The sequence below is a fragment of the Salmo salar genome, chromosome ssa03 (genome assembly GCF_905237065.1).
Source record: "Salmo salar chromosome ssa03, Ssal_v3.1, whole genome shotgun sequence".
NCBI classification, from domain to species: Eukaryota; Metazoa; Chordata; class Actinopteri; order Salmoniformes; family Salmonidae; genus Salmo; species Salmo salar.
This window is the reverse complement of record NC_059444.1, coordinates 60,772,820-60,794,523: the sequence shown is the minus strand read 5'-3', so window position 1 is coordinate 60,794,523 and position 21,704 is coordinate 60,772,820. Positions and strand designations below refer to the sequence as shown.

General features: G+C 46.2%; 1 protein-coding gene and 1 non-coding gene across 3 annotated transcripts in view; one reads left to right on the top strand and one right to left on the bottom strand.

The window, feature by feature from the left end:
- LOC106601024 (inactive phospholipase C-like protein 2) overlaps nt 1-21,704 on the top strand; it is an 80,537-nt gene that overhangs the window by 55,518 nt on the left and 3,315 nt on the right. For both annotated transcript variants that reach the window (XM_014192875.2, XM_014192877.2), the window contains exons 3-5: nt 4,797-5,000; nt 7,231-7,306; nt 16,974-17,083. In XM_014192875.2, the coding sequence (XP_014048350.1) occupies nt 4,797-5,000; nt 7,231-7,306; nt 16,974-17,083 (390 nt within the window). The remainder of the gene's footprint in view (nt 1-4,796; nt 5,001-7,230; nt 7,307-16,973; nt 17,084-21,704) is intronic.
- On the bottom strand, nt 19,281-19,333 carry LOC123741933 (U7 small nuclear RNA). Its single transcript, XR_006769457.1, has one exon. It is a non-coding gene; the product is annotated as a U7 small nuclear RNA (small nuclear RNA).

Here is a 21,704-nt window from a genome sequence, read left to right as displayed (position 1 = left end):
TGGAAGTATGCTTGGGGTCATTGTCCATTTGGAAAACCCATTTGCGACCAAGCTTTAACTTCCTGAATGATGTCGTGAGATGTTGCTTCAATATATCCACATACTTTTCCTTCCTCGGGATGCCATCTATTTTGTGAAGTGTACCAGTTCCTCCTGCAGCAAAGCACCCCCACAACATGATGCTGCCAGCCCCGTGCTTCATGGTTGGGATGGTGTTCTTCGACTTGCAAGCCTCCCCCTTTTTCCTCCAAACATAACGATGGTTATTATGGCCAACAGTTCTATATTTGTTTCATCAGACCAGAGAACATTTCTCCAAAAAGTACGATCTTTGTCCCCATGTGCAGTTGCAAACCGTAGTTTGGCTTTTTTATGGCGGTTTTGGAGCAGTGCCTTCTTCCTTGCATAGCGGCCTTTCAGGTTATGTCGATATAGGACTCGTTTTACTGTGGATATAAATACTTTTGTACCTGCTTCCTCCAGCATCTTCACAAGGTCCTTTGCTGTTGTTCTGGGATTGATTTGCACTTTTTTGCACCAAAGTACATTCATCTCTAGGAGACAGAACGCGTCTCCTTCCTGAGCAGTATGACGGCTGCGTGGTCCCATGGTGTTTATACTTGTGCACTACTGTTTGTACAGATGACCGTGGTACCTTCAGGCGATTGGAAATTGCTCCCAAGGATGAACCAGACTTGTGGAGATTTCTTTTCTTTTTCCCATGATGTCAAGCAAAGAGGCACTGAGTTTGAAGGTAGGCCTTGAAATACATCCACAGGTACACCTCCAATTGACTCAAATGATGTCAATTAGCCTATCAGAAGCTTCTAAAGCCATGACATCATTTTCTGGAATTTTCCAAGCTGTTTAAAGGCACAGTCAACTTAGTGTATGTAAACTTCTGACCCACTGAAATTGTGATACAGTGAATTATAAGTGAAATAATCTGTCTGTAAACAATTGTTGGAACAATTACTTGTGTCATGCACAAAGTAGATGTCCTAACCGACTTGCCAAAACTATAGTTTGTTAACAAGAAATTTGTGGAGTGGTTGAAAAGTGACTTTTAATGACTCCAACCTAAGTGTATGTAAACTTCCGACTTCAACTGTAAGTGAAGGTATAGGTTGTGGTGCTAGGGGCAGGATGACAAAGAGACGAGGGGAGCCCCATCCCATTGGATGATATTACCACCTGTAGAGGAGACCAGAGCTGGCAGCTGGAAGCGTCACACAGTGTAGTCTGGGCTCCAATAAAGAGCCTCCTCTCCCCTGAGACACACAGCCTCTGACTCACACAGGACAGAGTAAAGAAGGGAGACTTAAAGTAGACTTCAAGTCTTCCTCACAAAGGCCTGTGTTGAGGGTGCATGGTAATGAGAGAAACCTCAGCACACACTGTCACAGCACCAAAATAGCACCACAATAGCACCAAAAAATAGCACCACAATAGCAGACCCATTCATGCATAAATGCATATATGCAGATTGATACTGTATAGTGCAATGTTTTTATTTTATTTTAATTTTATCCCCTTTTCTCCCCAATTTCGTGATATCCAATTGCGATCTTGTCTCATCGCTGCAACTCCCCAACGGGTTTGGGAGGCGAAGGTCGAGTCATGCGTCCTCCGAAACATGACCCGCGAAACCGCGCTCCTTAACACCCTCCCACGTAACCCGTAAGCCAGCTGCACCAATGTGTCGGAGGAAACACCGTTCAACTGACGACCCAAGTCAGCCTGCAGGCGCCCCGGCCCGCCACAAGGAGTCGCTAGAGCGTGATGAGCCAAGTAAAGCCCCCCCGGCCAAACCCTCCCCTAACCCAGACGACGCTGAGCCAAATGTGCGCCGCACTATGGGACTCCCGATCACAGCCGGTTGTGACACAGCCTGGGACTGCTGCGCCACTCGGGAGTATAGTGCAGTCTTTTACTATACACGTAAACACACACAAGTCACTCTAGCCAGCTGTAAGTCACTCTGGATAAGAACATCTGTTAAATGACATTATTTGTTATTTTTTTGGCCTACAGTCACACCCCGTAATACGCATGGAATGGTATTTTTATTTATTTCACCTTTATTCATTTGTATTAAGAAATGCATTATCACACTTCAGTGACCTCTGACAGAGAGTAATTGATCATCTCAAATAACTACTTTCCAAGGTGATCTACTCTAAACAATAGCAGAGTGAAGTGTGTACCTCTCACAGGGGATTGGAGAGGAGGAAAGTGGTAGAGGAGACTGGCAGTTACAGAGAGGCTCTGTAGGAGTGGCAGGAAATCCATTCAGGTTCTTTAGGATTTAACTCTACCTTTCCTTTGTGTGTGTATGCCTTTACGTGGACATGTTTGTGTGTGTATGCGCATACACTGTATGTGTGTGTTTGAGACATAGAGAGAGAAATGGGACAAACACCAAATTGAGACTGCATGCAGAATTCTGAAAAAATATCCTCCATGTGCAATGTAAAACACCAAATAATGCATGCAGAGCAGAATTAGGCCGATATCCGCTAATTATCAAAATCCGGAATAGAGCCGTTAAATTCTACAACCACCTAAAAGGAAGCGATTCCCAAACCTTCCATAACAAAGCCATCACCTGCAGAGAGATGAACCTGGAGAAGAGATGAGCCTGGGGCTCTGTTCACAAACACAAACAGACCCCACAGAGCCCCAGGACAGCAACACAAATAGACCCAACCAAATCATGAAAAAACAAAAAGATAATTACTTGACACATTGGAAAGAATTAACAAAAAAGCCTTGCTATTGAGAAAGAGAAAACAGGCTATATGCACACTGCCCACAAAATGAGGGGAAACTGAGCTGCACTTCCTAACCTCCTGCCAAATGGATGACCATATTAGAGATACATATTTACCTCAGATTACACAGATCCACAAATAATTTGAAGACAAACCAGATTTTGATAAACTCCCATATCTACTGGGTGAAATACCACAGTGTGCCATCACAGCAGCAAGATTTGTGACCTGTTGCCACAAGAACAGGGCAACCAGTGAAGAACAAACACCATTGTAAATACAACCCATATTTATGTTTATTCATTTTCCCTTTCGTACCTTAACTTAACTATTTGCACATCGTTACAACACTGTATATAGACATGATATGACATTTGAAATGTCTTTATTCTTTTGGAACTTCTGTGAGTGTAATGTTTACTGTTTTTGTTTATTTCACTTTTGTTTATTATCTACTTCACTTGCTTTAGCAATGTTAACATATGTTTCCCAGGCCAATAAAGCCCATTGAATTGAGAGAGAGAGAGAGAGAGAGAGAGAGAGAGATATATATATATATATAGAGATATATAGAGATATATAGAGAGAGAGGAACAAAAACAGCAGTGAAACCAGACACGCAGTTCTCATTTGGGGAATGTAATGTTGGAGGGGGAGGGGAGGAAAGGATGAGGATAATTAAAGACAGTGGCTAGCTGTTCTGTTCGGTTCTGTGGCCCTGCCTGCAGTCTGGATACAATATGGAGTTTATAGAGCAACAACCACACACACAGTGGCGTGTACTCACACAAACATACATACACAGAAATGTACTATGCGCACACACAGGCAAACAGAAACACACGCACGCACACACACACACACTCTTCCGCAAACACGCACACAGGCACGTTTACACACGCACATCTACACCTAACACTACAGTGAGTGAACCCATACACATGTCACCTCCATTTCCCATTCAACAGTAAAAGCCGCTCTCCTTGGCTGTGCTTCCTCAGCCGGAGGGTGGTAATAGCTTTAGTTGAGGCTGTGTGTGCAGACAGATGCCTATGTCCAGGAAGGTCGGCCCACAAAATGACAGCCATCCTCCAGGGGGAGAAAAGAGCCTTTCTCCTGGGCCGGAGGTCCTGCAGGGGACACAGCTCCGTTCCCACACTGCCTGGCCTACACTGCCTGGTTTGTTGACCGTTTCCCAAATACCATCACCACACACTCTTCCTCCCTCAGTCTGATGTTTCTCACCCTCCTCCTTTTATTATCTTTCTCTTTTTTCTCCCTCTTTTCCTCTTTCTCTTACCACTGATTTTCCCCACTTGTCTCTCTTCCTCCCCTCCCTCCCTTCTCCCTTCTCTATCCCTCTCTTCCCTCTCACTCTATCTTTCCAATTTTGGTCTCTGTCTTTCATCCCTCATTGCTTTTTTTCTTTCCCTGTTTATTTGGGTGGGCCAGTGAATGGTGATATACTGTGTGAATAGCCTGGTGGGCCTGAATCAGGGCTCAGATTCCCATGCTGGAGAGAACAATGCTGGGCTGTGATGTGAACAGTAACGCAGGGCTGGAGGTGCAGGAAGAGAGGCAGGCGTTGTGGCAGGGCCAGAACCAGGGCCAGGCAGCCTGCGGTGGAGGCTCCAGGGCCGCGTTGCACCACTGAACAAGAAGGTTGTGATGTCATGGGAACCGCTGGGTTCACTAATGAACACAAACGCAATCAGGACTGTTCTTTCTCTCCTGAGGTTTTCTCTGACCTAAGGAGAGTATCAGGATACGGTTGACCACATTTATCTCATGTGTAGAGTACGGTCTTGTGGGACATTTTGGTCACAATGATTATTGGTTTTTAAGTTGCTGTGGGCAATGTAGTAATAATGGTAAACTTGTCCCATGATCATCATAGAATCAATGAGACATCCTCTCTGTGTTTGAATTGGACCTTGGGTCCGCTACCTTACAATCCCTTTCAATATTTACAGATTCTGTGATGCTAACCCTCATCCATGATCCTCTCTGTTTATTTACCAGAATGCCATGGTGTCGTTCAAGGAGCTGTGTGGTCTGACGCCGGCGGCCAACATGAAGCAGTGTATCCTGACCGTGTCCACGTGGCTGATGAACAGCGAGCGAGCGCTCAGGGTCACCGTGGACCTGAGTCAAGCCTACCCCACCATGGAGGCCCAAGGGCCCGTCCCCGAGCTGCTCCGCAAGGTCCTCAACGCCTACAACATGGTACTCTATAGCAGCACCACATAGGCATAACATACACTACAGAGCTACCATTCTGTTGAGGTCTATTGTTGTGTTCAGAGAGATACACTTTGTGGGTAAATGCCGAACGAGTAACGCAAGCGCAACGTTCATTGACGGTTAATAGGCGTGTGAACGTTATTCACGGAAAAGGTGCTATGAAATGAAAACCCATCACAAGCTGGTAAGGTGACATGTTACAACACCCTTGTGCGTTATACAGTCTTAAGAGTCTGTTGCAAACTAATGCCTTGAAATAATATTATCAGTGTTGGAAAATGTTCTAAATTGTTAGCACATTATGACACAGCAAGGCAGCATGCCGTAGATGACCTCCACCACAGGGAGTGAACAAACCATTTACTATAGCTACTGCAGCGCTGTGATAAGCACTAATTCATCCCGGAGCAGTTCACCCTGCTGCGCTTCCGCACTGAATCCCATCATGCCCTGTGCCTCCCCAAGCCGTCACTCTCCATCCTGGCTGCTGTCTGATCTGTGATAACAACCAGCTTATCCATTATTCACCAGGCACCTACTGGTACAGGCCAACACAGGGGTGGTTCAAGTCCCCCCCAGCGCTTAGAGAAAGTCAACACCCCACTATTCCACCCCCCCCTGATGGAGATTGCTTTGACCTATTGAACTGGGTCATCAGAGAGGTACTCTTGTGGTGTTGTAGCTACATAACATTACTGTTCATATCCCAGTCACTCCTATTGCTGACACCTAGAGTGCAACAACCTCATATAAGTTCCATAGCTGAGTCTCTAAATATGATTAAGAGCGTGCTTGTCTTTGAGTACCTCTTATGGCCCCCGTACATTACATTCACATGTGAAGGGCTTAATGAAAGGCCTAAATGAAGGGCCTAAAAATAATTCCACTGCTGTTCCATTGCAACATTCCTGTGCACCCTGCCTCCCAGCGTTAGCTAGCAGAGTCCCGACAGCTGAGGAGATGAATCTACAGTGAGGCTGAGTGTGTCTGAGACAGAGGATGCCTGTCCTGAGCACAGGGTCAGTCAGCTGAGTGTTACTGTGTGCTTCCAAAGATTAGTCCATTGGCACACGCCCCACTCTCAAGAACAGAGGCTCCAGTGTGTGTGTGTGTGTGTGTGTGTGTGTGTGTACCAGCCCTAGCCATTAAGACCTTAATGGTTGTCCTCACGTGGGCTGGTTGGACGCAGGCGCCCTTAACCTGGGAGTGAACTGAGCATCAGCAGATTGGAACTCTGTGGTCAATGCCCCTGAGGCCAGGCCAGAGAGACCCAGCTCAGCCTGAGCCAATGGGAGCCAGCCTCCTGTCCTGTCTGCTGACCAATATGATCCCAGAGCCAGTGGCCCTGTACAAGCCCACACACAGTGGCCTGCTTCTTGTCTCTGTGCTCTTAACTAAAGTGTGAAACTTCATTAGCGTTCTCCTGACTGCTGGGTCAGGCCAGCTGCTTCTCACTGTCCGTGGGAGGGAGAGGCTGTAAAAGCAGAAGGTTTTCAGTCCAGGTCACAGGGTTTGGGTTTGGAACTGGGCTAAAGCTGTAAGGCTGGCTCAATGCTTCCAGGAACACAGGTAGAGGACCAGACGGGGGCTGCATCACAACATGGCACCCTATTCCCTATGTAGTGCACTACTTTTGGCCAGAGCCCAATGGGCCCTGGTCAAAAGTAGTGCACTAAATATGGAACAGGGTGTCATTTTGAATGCAACCAGACTGTTCTCACCTCCTGTTCTCACCTTTTGTCTGACTCTGTGTGTGTGTGTGTGTGTGTGTGTGTGTGGGGGGCGGCATGTGTTTTGTCTGACTGTGTGGGTGTATGTATTTTGTCTGTCTCTATCTCTATGTGTGTGGGTGTGATTCCCAGGGTCTGGCCATAGCAGAGGGAGAAACAAGTTTATAAAGAGCCAATGATCAAAGGACTTTGAGAAATGTTGACATACCCTCTTTCTCTTCCATCGAATGTCTCAGAAGAATTTCCCTTTAGACTTTGTTATTCATTATTCCTATGGTATTCCCCCATGTTTGGCTACGCGTACATTCAATGATAATTCTGTGTTATTCTTTACTAAGAGGTAGTGTTTCCATTGTCCTGTTTAGCCTTGTCTACAGTAGGACTCATGACATAAGAAGTCCCTCTCCGACACAGGAATTGCTTGATACTGTACGACCTCACTTCCTCTTGCGTAATCTTGTCCCCTGTTTATTTCTCTATAGATGATTCAGACGAGCCGGACGCTGATTGAGTCAGCTGATGTGGTCTACTCCAAGCTTACACAAGCACAGCGGGCAGGTAAGGCTTTGTAGTATTCACTTTACCAGTGACATAGCCTGGTAAAGTGCTGTCTCCTAAGGTCAGCAAGGCAGCACAAACAGATCTTGGACCAGTCTATGCTATGCCACGGGTCAGGAGCTTCACCAAACCCAGACAAACATCGGCATAACACTGCCCACCCTCACTCCCATCCCAAACTGGTCTCTGATCAGTCTTTCTATTACATTTTTTTTACCAGGTAAATTGACTGAGAACACATTCTCATTTACAGCAATGACCTGGGGAATAGTTACAGGGGAGAGAAAGGGGGATGAATGAGCCAATTGGAAGCTGGGGATGATTAGGTAGACATGATGGTATGAAGGCCAGATGGGAATTTAGCCAGGACACCAGGGTTAACACCCCTACTCTCACAATAAGTTCCATGGGAGCTTTAGTGACCACAGAGAGTCAGGACACCCATTTTAAAATCCCATATGAAAGACAGCACCCTACACAAGGCAATGAGATGTTCTATAACACCACTTCCAGCAGCATCTGGTCTCTCATCCAGGGACCGACCAGGACCAACCCTGCTTAGCTTCAGAGGCAAGCCAGCAGTGGAATGCAGGATGGAATGCTGCTGGCCCAGGAGATAGAAATACATGTGGGGATTTCATCATAGTCACTGTCATTGCTATTGCTGTCGTCATCCAGTAATTTACCATTTATCTTCAGGGACTCAGACCTGGGTAGTTAACACGTCAGTCGGCATGTGAATTCACTCACCAAGCAAGACGGCATTGAATGGAACAAGAGGAGTGAATAAACTGAATTATTCCCTTAAAAAGAGCAGAGAGGACAGGAAGGACAGTAATAGATAGAAAGATAGAATGAGGGAGAGAATGGAAGCAGGGAATCGTCAATACTGTTTTTTTAATGGCTTGTGGACAATAGCGGTGACTAAGGCTTTTGGTGTGTGGTTGTAATTGACTATAATGAGATCTTTTAAGTACAAAATGGCTCCAAATTAGGGGGCCAATGATTGTCTTTCTCCTGGCTCCCCATCCTCTGCGTGGGGCTGTAATTGCAGGTTGCCCCACTGCAGTACTGAGTGGCTGCAGACAGAAAGTCGGCTGCAGACAGACAGTGCTCCTAAATGGCAGAGAAGATAAGATAAAGATGCATCAGGATTCCTGATTTATCATCATTATGTTTGTTTACCTACAGTATTTGTATCTGCCCTCCTCTGAAGGCGAGACATAACACAGATAGTACATTCTGCACTGGTAAGCTCATGGATATTAAACAGATGCACGTAAGCAAGCAGCAAGTGCACATGTGTACACCTCCTAACGTATTTATTTGGACAGTGAAGCAGCCTGTAGGGAGGAGGTCAAAGACCTGGCAGTGTGGTGCCAGGAAAACAACCTCTCCCTCAACGTCAGCAAGACAAAGGAGCTGATCGTGGACTACAGGAAACGGAGGGGCAGCCCGCCCCCATCCACATCGATGGGGCTGTAGTGGAGCGGGTCGAGAGTTTCAAGTTCCTCCACATCACTAAGTAATTAACATGGGTCACACACACCAACACAGTTTTGAAGAGGGCACTACAACTTCCCTTCCCCCTCAGGAGCCTGAAAAGATTTGGCCTGGACCCTCAGATCCTCCAAAAGTTCTACAGCTGCAACATTGAGAGCATCTTGACTGGCTGCATCACCGCTTGGTATGGCAACTGCAAGGCACCCGACCGCAAGGCGCTACAGAGGGTGGTCTGTACGGCCCAGTACATCACTGGGGCTGAGCTCCCTGCCATCCAGGACCACTATACCAGGTAGTGTTAGAGGAAGGCCCAACCAATTGTCAAAGACTCCAGCTTTGTTACAGAGGCATAAATATCATCCTCCCCAAAAAATGCTAACCTCCTCTGTTAATGGTAATGGTGAGAGGTTCGCATGTCTTGGGGTATGATATTTGACATTGTAACTTTCTCACTCATCATTATTCAAGGTTCATTCAGGATTATCTGTAATCATGGTAGTATCCACATTAATTTATTAGTGTTTAGAAACATATTCTATTCTTATTTACAATAAAAGTGACTCCAAAATAACACAATACATTATTTACCATTCATTTCTATTGTGCACAGCATAATCCAAAACACAACTAAAACAAACTGCAAATGCATCCAACAACGTTGTAGTCACACGCTTGATGTAATCAGTGTTTGTTAAGAATATGAGACCAAATGCAAACGTTTTGACTAAATTGAAGACACTGTAAGTGAATTTGTCCAAATATTTATGACTAGATACATGAAGTGCATTCATTTCTAAATGGTAAAACAGATATATATGAAAATACCTTTACATAAAAGGCGACATTCTGTACTATAGTACATACAATACCAAAATGCTGGAGTATAGAGACAAATGAAATGTTGTAGCTTCACTGGCGAATAAATGCGTAGGTTAGTGTACAGTATATATTTCTATAGAGTGCCTTCAGAAAGTATTCGCACCCTTTGACTTTTTCCACATTTTGGTGTGTTACAGCCTGAATTCAAAATGAATTACATTGAGATTTGGTGTTTTTAGAAAGTTTTATAAAATAGATTACAAATGAAATGTCTGGAGTCAATAAGTATTCAACCTCTTTGTTATGACAAGCCTAAATAAGTAAAAATGTGCTTAACAAGTGACATAATAAGTTGTATGGACTCACTCTGTGTACAATAATAGTGTTTAGCATGATTTTTGAATGACTACTTCCTCTCTGTACCCCACATACAATTATCTGTCAGGTCCCTCAGTCGAGCAGTGAATTTCAAACACAGATTCAACCAAGACCAGGGAGGTTTTTCCAATGCCTCGCAAAGGGCACCTATTAGTAGATGAAAAAAGCAGACATTGAATATCCCTTTGAGAATGGTGAAGTTATTAATTACACTTTGAATGGTGTATCAATATACCCAGTCACTACTAAAATACACTACTAACTCAGTTGCCGGAGAGGAAGGAAACCACTCAGGGATTTCACCATGAGGCCAATGGTGACTTTAAACAGTTAGAGTTCAATGGCTGTGATAGGAGAAAACTGAGGATGGATCAACAACATTGTAGTTACTCCACAATACTAACCTAAATGACAGCGTGAAAAGGAGGAAGCCTGTACAGAGTAAAATTATTCAAAAACTTGCATCCTGTTTGCAACAAGGTACTAAAGTAATACTGCAAAAAAAGTGGCAAAGAAATGAACTTTATGTCCTGATGACAAAGTGTTATGTTTGGGGCAAATCCAACACAACACATCACGGAGTACAACTTTCATATTTTCAAGCATGGTGGTGGCTGCATCATGTTATGGGTATGCTTGTCATTGGCAAGGACTAGTGAGTTTCTTTGGATAAAAATAAATGAAATAGAGCTTAGCACAGGCAAAATCCTAGAGGAAAAGCTGCTTTCCAACAGACACTGGGAGACAAATTCACTTTTCAGCAGGACAATAACCTAAAATACAAGGCCAAATATACACTGGAGTTGCATACCAAGACACCATTGAATGTTTGTAAGTGGCCTAGTTACAGTTTTGACATAAATCGTCATGAAAATCTATGGCAAGACTTGAAAATGGGTGTCTAGCAATGAATGATCAACAAGCAACTTGACAGAGCTTGAATAATTCAAAAAAATTATAATGTGCATATTGTACAATCCAGGTGTGCAAAGCTCTTAGAGACTTACCCAGAAAGACTCACAGCTGTAATTGCTGCCAAAGGTGATTCTAACATGTATTGACTCAGGTGTGTGAATACTTATGTAAATGAGATATTTCTGTATTTAATTTTCAATAAATGTGCAAAGATTTCTAAAAACATGTTTTCACTTTGCCATTATGGGGTATTGTGTGGATATGGGTGTGAAAAAATATACATTTCATCCATTTTTTATTCAGGCTGTTACACAACAAAATGTGGGAATAAATCAAGGGGTTTGAATACTTTCTGAAGGCACTTATATATACACATAATATTCAGAATGAACTGTGGATGGAATGAAAAATATCCATATGTTAACAGAACCAGGCAGAGACAGGGCTTACACACGTAGAGACACACAGGACTGTCTTACTGAAGACACACTCTGTGGTAAAGCTAGACGTGTGTGTGTGTGTGTGTGTGTGTGTGTGTGTGTGTGTGTGTGTGTGTGTGTGTGTGTGTGTGTGATGGCTGGTTCTTCTATCCTTGTGGGGACCTAAAATCCCCCAAAGTCTCCACAAGGACAGTAAAACAAGCAAAATTCTCCCTCGTGGGGACATTTCCCACATCCCCATGAGGACAAAGGCTATTTTAAGCTTAGGTTTAGAGTTAGGGTTACAATTAGTCTTAGGTTTAGAATTAGGTTACGGGTTTAGTGGTTAGGGTTACGAGTTAGGTTTGGATTAGGGTTACGGGTTAGGGAAAATAGGATTTTGAATGGAAATTAATTTTAGGTCTCCTACAATGTGTGTGTGTGTGTGTGTGTGTGTGTGTGTGTGTGAGAGAGTGTGTAAGAGTGATACTGAGATGGTTGGGGGGACTTTCAAAGAATTCAGCAGACACTGAAGCCACATGCGAGCCTGCACCCCACAGGCCTCCCCTCACACAGTAGCAGGCTCATGCCCATGCCCAGCCACCTCCATGTGGGCAGCACCATGTCCCTGTGCCAGTGTTGTGCTTCCCTTTTACCCAGGGATGGAGCATGAAAGCTGGGCTTGAATCCGAATGCACTCCCCCGCTCCTCCATAGAACAGCCCCACAAGAAGCCCTGGGCTAAGCATGGCTGAAACCCCACCAGTAACTGCACAGCTATACAGTCACACAGCTGTGTGTTGGTGTCAGTAGTGGGATGTCAAGGGGTGGGTTATGTAATAAGAAAACATTGGGGGTGGGGGAACGGGAAAAAAAGAACCTCTAGGGGCCCTCAGCCTCATGTCAAACATAACACTTTCTCTAACACCCAGCTCCCTCCCTCCCTCACCCTCCTCCACCCCACCCTTCACCCAGCCCAGTCGTAAAAATACATGTCCTGCAGCCATCCCATGTCTCTGCATCCCAGCTCATGCTTTCTGACAAGTGGGCTGTTTTGGTATTGCTTGGCCAGACGGAACAAAATGGAATGGAAAAATAAAAAGTGCATGGCGAAGGAGCTACAAACACAGGAAGCTGAAGCGGCTTTATGTTCCTGTGACACACATGGCTGGGCTCTCAGCAGCCCCACGGAGACACAACACGTGGGTTTGTGCCCATAGGCAACGTTGTTGCCGGTGATGTCTGGTGAGGACCTGCCTACAAGCCCTCAGTCCAGCCTCTCTCAGCCTATTGCGGACAGTCTGAGCACTGATGGAGGGATTGTGCGTTCCTGCTGTAACTCGGGCTGTTGTTGTTGCCATCCTGTACCTGTCCCGCAGGTGTGATGTTCGGATGTACCGATCCTGTGCAGGTGTTGTTACACGTGGCCTGCCACTGCGAGGACGATCAGCTGTCCATCTTGTCTCCCTGTAGCGCTGTCTTAGACATCTCACAGTACGGACATTGCAATTTATTGTCCTGGCCACAGCTGCAGTCCTCATGCCTCCTTGCAGCATGCCTAAGGCACGTTCACGCAGATGAGCAGGGACCCTGGGCATCTTTCTTTTGGTGTTTTTCAGAGTCAGTAGATAGGCCTCTTTAGTGTCCTAAGTTTTCATAACTGTGACCTTAATTGCCTACTGTTCCACAGGTGCATGTTCATTAATTGTTTATGGTTCATTGAACAAGCATGGGAAACAGTGTTTAAACCCTTACAATGAAGATCTATGAAGTTATTTGGATTTTTACGAATTATCTTTGAAAGACAGGGTCCTGAAAAAGGGACGTTTCTTTTTTTGCTGAGTTTATATGCAGTAGAGAAAACAGCACTCTGTTTGAATGTCTACTCTCTCTGTCCTACTTCCTCCACCCCCTCCCCGTGATCATTATGCCCAGCCATTATTGCTTCTAATTAATGTGTGGACGTGCATACATGTTGCTTTTCATAACATACACATCATGTATATACCCCTAGAATTGCTTATTCAAATCCTGCGATTTGTTTCAAACCACAGAGTTCATATCACCCGTTTTAATGGTCTTTTCCAGCCCTGGCACCAGAGGGACAGCAGCAGTAGACTGGCGTTAGCTAGCGTGGGTATAGGGCAGGAGGACTGATGGAGGGAGGAGGAGGTAGGAGGAGGTAGGAGGCACAGGCTGCATGGACATGGCTATGTTTATTTATTGATATCCATTCCTTCCCTCCCCCTCTCTGTCCCTTGGTGAGATTCTCCGCCTCCTCTGGCTGCGTTGGTATGGTTAGCAGCCTCTCACCATGGATCCCATTACCATGGAAATGCAGGGGATAAAGAGACCCCTGTCTTTTCATAGTCAATACTGCCGTTTCGGACAGAGAGAATCCCATTCTCTGCGGTGTCCTGGGATGAAATTCGGCTTTGGCTGATCCCTCCCTCGCAGCACATCACTCGTAATAAATAAATGAAGCTCAGCTCGGAGCCTCTCTTTTTTGATTTCCTGTTACTCTCTCTCTCTTGTGGTTCTGCCTTTTTCTCCATTCTGTTCATTTCTCTCGTTAGTCCCGTTTTCTCACTCCTCTTTTGCTCTATTTTACTACTCACTCTTATCTCTCCCCCTGTTTCTCTCCCCGCCTTGGGCGGCAGGTAGCCTAGTGGTTAGAGTGTTGGGCCAGTAACCAAAAGGTAGCTGGATCGAATCCCCAAGCTGACAAGGTGAAAATCTGTCATTCTGCCCCTGAAATGGGCAGTTAACCCACTGTTCCCCGGGTGCCAAAGACGTGGATGTTGATTAAGACAGCCCCCCACACCTCTCTGATTCAGATCGGTTGGGATTAAATGTGGAAGACACATTTCAGTTGAATGCCTTCAACACCCCTTTTCCTTTCCCTATGTGTATTTGGAGCATAGGTCTGTGTGTGTAGGTGCATGCAGAGAGAAGATAGCAGGAACATCTTGTCCTCTGTCTCTCTCTGAGCACGTCCCAGCACCGTCTCTCTCTCACTCTCTCTCTCTCTCTCTTCACACGAGAAGCAAAGCGTGAGACTGAGCCGTGATAGAGTAGAGTATACCATAGGGGTGCATTACTTGAAGTGACAGTTAAAAAGGACAAGTGTGCCACCGACGGGAAACAGGACAAGTGTACCACTGGAGGGGAACAGGACAAGTGTACCACTGGAGGGGAACAGGACAAGTGTGCCACCGGAGGGAAACAGGACAAGTGTGCCACCGGAGGGGAACAGGACAAGTGTGCCGCCGGAGGGGAACAGGACAAGTGTGCCGCCGGAGGGGAACAGGACAAGTGTGCCGCCGGAGGGGAAAAGGACAAGTGTGCCGCCGGAGGGGAAAAGGACAAGTGTGCCGCCGGAGGAAAAAAGGACAAGTGTGCCGCCGGAGGGGAAAAAGGACAAGTGTGCCGCCGGAGGGGAACAGGACAAGTGTGCCGCCGGAGGGGAACAGGACAAGTGTGCCGCCGGAGGGGAACAGGACAAGTGTGCCGCCGGAGGGGAACAGGACAAGTGTGCCGCCGGAGGGGAACAGGACAAGTGTGCCGCCGGAGGGGAACTGGACAAGTGTGCCGCCGGAGGGGAACAGGACAAGTGTGCCGCCGGAGGGGAACAGGACAAGTGTGCCGCCGGAGGGGAACAGGACAAGTGTGCCGCCGGAGGGGAACAGGACAAGTGTGCCGCCGGAGGGGAACTGGACAAGTGTGCCGCCGGAGGGGAACTGGACAAGTGTGCCGCCGGTGGGGAACAGGACAAGTGTGCCGCAGGAGGGGACCAGGACAAGTGTGCCACCGGAGGGGAAAAAGGACAATTGAGAAATGAAATGGTCCGAGAGGCTGTGTACCACATGGTTCCTCAAGCTGAGGGATGGGCCTGGAGAAAAATGTAAACACTTAAAGTCATAGACAGAGCTATGGATGCAAGGACTGACCATCCAATATATAAAAAATTGATTTTTAAGCATGTTTTGAGGCTATGCAGAGTTTGTTTACATGTATAATGTTTACAAACATTGGTAAAACAAGCTTATATTTTAGGTTCTGATTGGATTTGACAGTTGAACTAAGCTCATTTAAATGTTATGTTCTTCAAGAAGGAACAGGTAAGTAGAGAAATATATATAAATTATATATAAATTCATAAATCCAAAAATGGATGTAGCAACTGCAGAGATCCCCTTTAAGAACTGAGTCTGACACCTTTACCTTTGGTTTTGTTGTGAATATAAAGGAGATAAATGAATGGGTTGAGGTTCAGGTTATGATATCTCACTGATTCATTTCACTGACAGCTCGTGGAAACACAGTACAAAAATATTAAATCATCAAATAAATGGGAACAAAACAGCTTAATATAACAACAGTGATTATTATCACTTTGAAAGAACAGCAGCACAGTAAACCAAGCGACAGAGAGATGGGTAGATGAGTGGACGGATGGATGAGAGGAGAGCGTGTCAGAAGGCTGGGCACAGAGAGAGAAAGAGAGAAATGACCTCTGGCTGGCCACTTATTGTTGCTCACCGTTATTATTGTTGTGAGTATCTCCCAGGTGCTATTTATAACCCCTGGATGCCCCAGTTACACTACTGCTCAGAAGCGGCTCACTAGTAATATCTTTCTCTCTTTCCCTCTCTTGTTTTGTTCTCCATGCCTCTCGGCTAGGGGGATCCTCAGCCACTGGACTGTGGTGGTGTGGGGCTTTATGGGCGTGTGTCTGTCAAGGGGTGGCTCTGCAGGAGGAATGGAGAAATGGGTGTGCCAATGTGTGCCATGGGGAACCGGAATAGTGATGGCATACTTTGTTGAGGGGACTTTTTAAGTGGAGCACACAACATGAAGGGTAGGGACATGTCTTTGTAGTGGGAAGTTGCTCTGTATTTAGACTTTGTCCTCAAACTCTGAAAAAGTGTCCAGGGAAGCAGCTGTACTCAGCATTACAGTAGCTGTGTACTGTAGAAGTCAGTGTCAATCCAGTAGCAGATGATCTGGACAGTGGACAGATTTACAGCAGTACAGTACAGGCCTGGGACCGTCTGAGGTGGTGTGTTACAGTACACCCTACAAGCCATGGGACCGTCCGGGGTGGTGATGGTACAGTACACCCTACAGGCCATGGGACCGTCCGGGGTGGTGATGGTACAGCAAGCCCTACAGGCCATGGGACCGTCTGGGGTGGTGGTGTTACAGTAAGCCCTACAGGCCATGGGACCGTCCGGGGTTGTGGTGTTACAGTAAGCCCTACAGGCCATAAGACCGGCAGGGGTGGTAATGGTACAATAAGACCTACAGGCCATGGGACTGTCCGGGGTTGTGGTGTTACAGTAAGCCCTACAGGCCATGGGACCGTCCGGGGTGGTGATGTTACAGTAAGCCCTACAGGCCTTGGGACCGTCCGGGGTGGTGATGGTACAGCAAGCCCTACAGGCCATGGGACCGTCCGGGGTGGTGGTGTTACAGCAAGCTCTACAGCTGAAGATGAATAACATTATTTATTGTCCAAATGGACACAAGGTCCAATGGAAATTCGACTTCCGCTTTATCCTAACCCCTCTGACCTTGGCTGCCTGTACCCTATGAACAGTCCATTCACCTCTTGTGTTTGTGTTTGTCCAGGACTGGACTTCCATGTGGACCTTCACAGGATCGGGGCGAAGGAGGGCCTGAAGGGCCGGAAGCTACAGAAAGCCATGGAGAGCTACGCCTGGAACATCACCGTCCTCAAGGTATGAGTACAATACATCCATCCATCCATCCTAAAACACAGGAAACTCTTTGACAAGATACTGTACTATTAAAGACTAATGGATAGTGTACTGTATAGTGTACATCCACACACTTTGTCAACATAACACTAGCAATGTATGGCTAGTGCATCATTCGTTAGAAATACTGCCTCATTCTGCATAAGTTCACAAGATGACTGATTTGCAACAACTTCCAGTAATTTACAGTGATGTTGCTGCTATACTCTCCAAGGAGATTACATCAATTTGGCTAATTGGCACCTCCCTTCTTTGTAATCCTTAAATCTCTTAATTAAATGGTGCAGCTCCGGCCTACATCCTGTATCTGTGGGCTCAGCAGTAACTAACATGATAACACATCCCACATGAAAGAAATACTATAGTATACTATTTACATTTTAGGGGGGGACCTTAGGAGAGGAGGAAGATTATTTAAGATACTGTTTGAAGAGGTAAGGTTTGAGATGTTTTTAGAAGATAGGCAGGGACTCTGCTGTCCTAGCTTCAGAGGGAAGCTGGTTCCACCATTACAGTGCCAGGACAGAGAAGAGCTTTGATTGGGCTGAGCGGGAGCTGCCCTCCTAGGGGTGGGAGGGACAAGAGACCAGAAGTGGGAGAACGGAGTACTCGGGTTGGGGTAAGCATAGCCTGAAGGTAGGGAGTTGCAGTTCCTCTTGCTGTTCCTTAGGTAAGCACCATGGTCTTGCAGTGGAAGTGAGCTTCAACTGGAAGCCAGTGGAGTGTGCGGAGAAGCGGGGTGACATGAGAGAACTTGGGAAGGTTGAAAACCAGGTGGGCTGCACTGTTCTGGATAAGTTGCAGTGGTTTGATGGCACAAGCGGGGAGCCCAGCCAACAGCGAGTTGCAGTAGTCCAGAAGAGAGAGGACAAGTGCCTGGATTAGGAACTGCGCCGCTTCCTGTGTGAGGTAGGGTTGTACTCTACGGATGTTGTAGAGAATGAACCTGCAGGAGCGAGTCACTGCTTTGATGTTTGCAGAGAACAACAGGTTGTTGTCCAGTGTCACACTAAGGTTCTTTGCACTCTGGGAGGGCGACACTGTGGAGTTGTCAACCGTGATGGAGAGGTCTTTGAGCGGGCAGGGCTTCCCCGGGAGGAAGAGCAGCTCCGTCTTGTCGAGGTTGAGCCTGAGGTGGTGGGCCGACATCCAAGTTTAGATATCTGCCAGGCACGCAGAGATGCGTGTCGCCACCTGGGTGTCAGTAGGGGGGATGGAGAAAAGTAGTTGAGGGTCATCTGCATAGCAATGATAGGAGAGACCATGTGAGGATATGACGGAGCTGAGCGATTTGGTATATAGAGAGAAGAGGAGAGGGCCTAGAACCGAGCCCTGGGGGACACCAGTAGTGAGAATACGTTGGGCAGACACAGATCCTCTCCATGTCACCTGGTAGGAGTGGCCTGCAAGGTAGGATTCAATCCAGGAGTGGGCAGAGCCTGAGACGCCCAGCCCTGAGAGGGTGGAGAGGAGGATCTGATGGTTCACAGTGTCGAAGGCAGCGGATAGATCAAGGAGGATGAGAACAGAGGAAGTGCGAAAAGGCTCCATGACACAATGAAGAGCAGTCTCGGTTGAGTGACCCATCTTGAAGCCAGACTGGTTAGGGTCAAGAAGGTCTTTTCTGAGAGAGATAATGAGAAATTTGATCAGAGACAACACGCTCAAGTGTTTTGGAAAGAAAAGAAAGAAGGGATGCAGGTCTATAGGTTTTGATGCCAGATGAGTTGAGTGTTGGTTTCTTGAGGAGGGTAGCGACTCGGGCCATTTTGAAGTCAGAGGGGACTCAGCCAGTGGTCAGGGATGAGTTCATGAGGGAAGTGAGGAATGGGAGAAGGTCTCCAGAGATGGTCTGAAGAAGGGAGGAGGGGATGGGGTCGAGTATTCACTGTAGTGTTTTTGCAGACTTTGCTATAGTATTCACTGTAGTGTTTACTGTAGTATACTGTAGTATTTACAGTTAACTATAGTATAAATACTGTAGTAAAAGAAAACTGTAGTATATACTATAGTAATTAATGTAGTGTTTTTGCGGATTGTAGTATACTGGAGTGTTTTTGTGGACTGTAGTATACTGTAGTATTTACTGTAGTGTTTTTGCTGACATTACTGTAGTATTTACCATAGTGTTTCTGTTTTGTTATCTTTGACATAGATGTGGGGCTTTCTCCTTCAGAAAACCTACTGGAGAAATACTAAAAGAGCACATTTTTCAGAACCTGTAGGTAGGTAGGACTGGGGTCTGAACAGATAGTTCAAAGCTTCTGCTCTTTTCTATAACCTGTAGAGAACACAATATATGGTCAATACTTGGCATGTAGGATTCTCACTTATGGATGGTGCAAATTGTGATATAGAAGAAGGGAATGGGTAGGGTAAATTCAATTAAATACTGTAGTTAAAAAAGTGCAGTTAAAAAAGTGCAGACTGTAGTGTTTTTGCAGACATTACTGTAGTATTTACTACAGTGCTTTTTTTGCATATATAATACTGTAGTATTTACTATAGGATTCTACAACATTCTATAGTAAGTACTACACATGATCGAGGGATACTACAGTGTGTAGTATAGTATTCTACAGTATACTATGTTTTACTATAGAATTCTATAGTAAGTACTGAAATATTCTATACTAAACTGTAGTATTTTTTCATGTGGGATGATACCATCGCACACCATTTGTTAGCCAACATGCACAGTAGGCTCCACCCATCTCCACCATCACCCCCTCTCCCGGGAGTTTGGACCCAGCAGACGTGCCCTTAGGTGGTCCATTGGTGTCACGCTCTCCCCCTTCTCTCTCCCCTCTTCATCTCACTCTCCTTTCCCCTCTATGTCCCCTCTCTCCCCTCTGTATTCCCTATCTCTCTCCCCTCTCTCCCTTCTCTGCCCTCTCTCCCCTGTCTCCTCACCTGTGACACAGGCCCACAATCATATAAAGCGGGGCCCAACGCCCTCGTTTCACAGCCTCAATGAATCCATTACCTGTGGTAATAGCAACACTGATAAAGCACTAAGCCTCGCCACCATCTCGCCAAGACACAAATAAGGACATAGAGGGAATGTGTGATGTGTGTTTTCGATCTCATCTGGATGTAATTATTCAGGATTGAGTGAATTGTTTAGCCTGGTTTGGGGCTCCGCCGGGCTGGCAGCCAGAGAGAGAGGGAGGATGTGACCAGAGACACATTTGATTCCCCAGGACCTTTTTTTTATCAGGGAGACGTTTGGGCTGCATCAAACAGGACCAGAAACAAAGAAGAAATGGAAAAGGATAGAAGCGAGAATGGAAATGGAATGCTCCAAGGTAGTGCTAGCCACTCGACAAGGTTAATAGTAGTTCTAGATGCACCTTCAAAAAGGGTGTTGCTCAACCTATTTTATTTGGACTCATTGTTCTTTGGCAGCATATGTGGCTGGCAGTCTTATCTTAATTAAGCTTTAATTCACTCTATAGAACTGAAGGACTTAATTAAGCACTTAAGAAGCCTAACGTGGACACACAAAACCTAATGCCTTACCCCCCTCCATCCCTCCACCCCTCATCCTTCTCTCTCCTTCCTCCTTCCTCGTGTCTGTACGGTGAGTTATGGGTACAGGCAGCATGTCCGTATCTGCATAGCACAGCAGCCCAAGTCCAGGCAGGCAGTCACCTCTCAATTCAGCCCAACTCACTGGTTCCAATTCAGCCCAACTCACTGGTTCCACATTCCGTTTATAGAAACTTAAGAAGCTGCAAAGACACTATGGGATTGTAGAGACCACTACCTACCCCCCCAGCAACACCAGCTAGCCTGATTCTCTAGATACAGTATTATTCTTGAAGCATAGTAACTTAGAAGTCAATGATTAAAGGACTGTCCATGTTGAAGCTCCTCCTGTCACCAGTCTCTTCTCTTTGCTTAGTGCTCTCTCCACAGCTAACCTATTTCACTGAGTCCTCTGACCCATATGTTCAGATCTGGAGGCAAATTGGAGGTTGAGATAACCTTCCCAAAAATAAACAATTATAGAAACAGGTTAATGGACTGTGTTAAGGACGAGGAAGGAACAACTGTGATTGGTTAGGAGTTCTACAGATGGAGATGTGTGATTGGTGGTTCTGTGTGCTGTGGAGCCTCAGCCTTGGCTAACCCCCAGTGGAATGCTGTGCAGGCCAGGCCAGCTGCGGGATTGAGTGGACCCGTAGCCATGGTTGAGCTCAGCCCATTATGATTTGGTTCCGGTACCACCAGCCAAGTCCCTGACTGGCACAGCGACACCAGCTTTGTGACTCACACAGGAACATTACATCATTTCTCAAACATCTGATTTATTCATGCTGTTGGAGTGGATTGTGTTTTGAGGCACTTCATGTAGAAGACTTGTCGCTAAGTATTACCCTCATGTGAGAGGGGAACAAGAGGCATTTTGTCCAGAGTTGTACCCTCAACCCCCCTGAACTACACGCCACTCTAACCTGTCTGCCCACAAACAGACAGGCAGACAGACAGGACATGTTCCCTGGTCCCTGCCTCAAACAGTATCGTCCCACAGGGACGTCTCTCAGGCTCCCTTAGCCAGCTAACTGCTGACGACGGC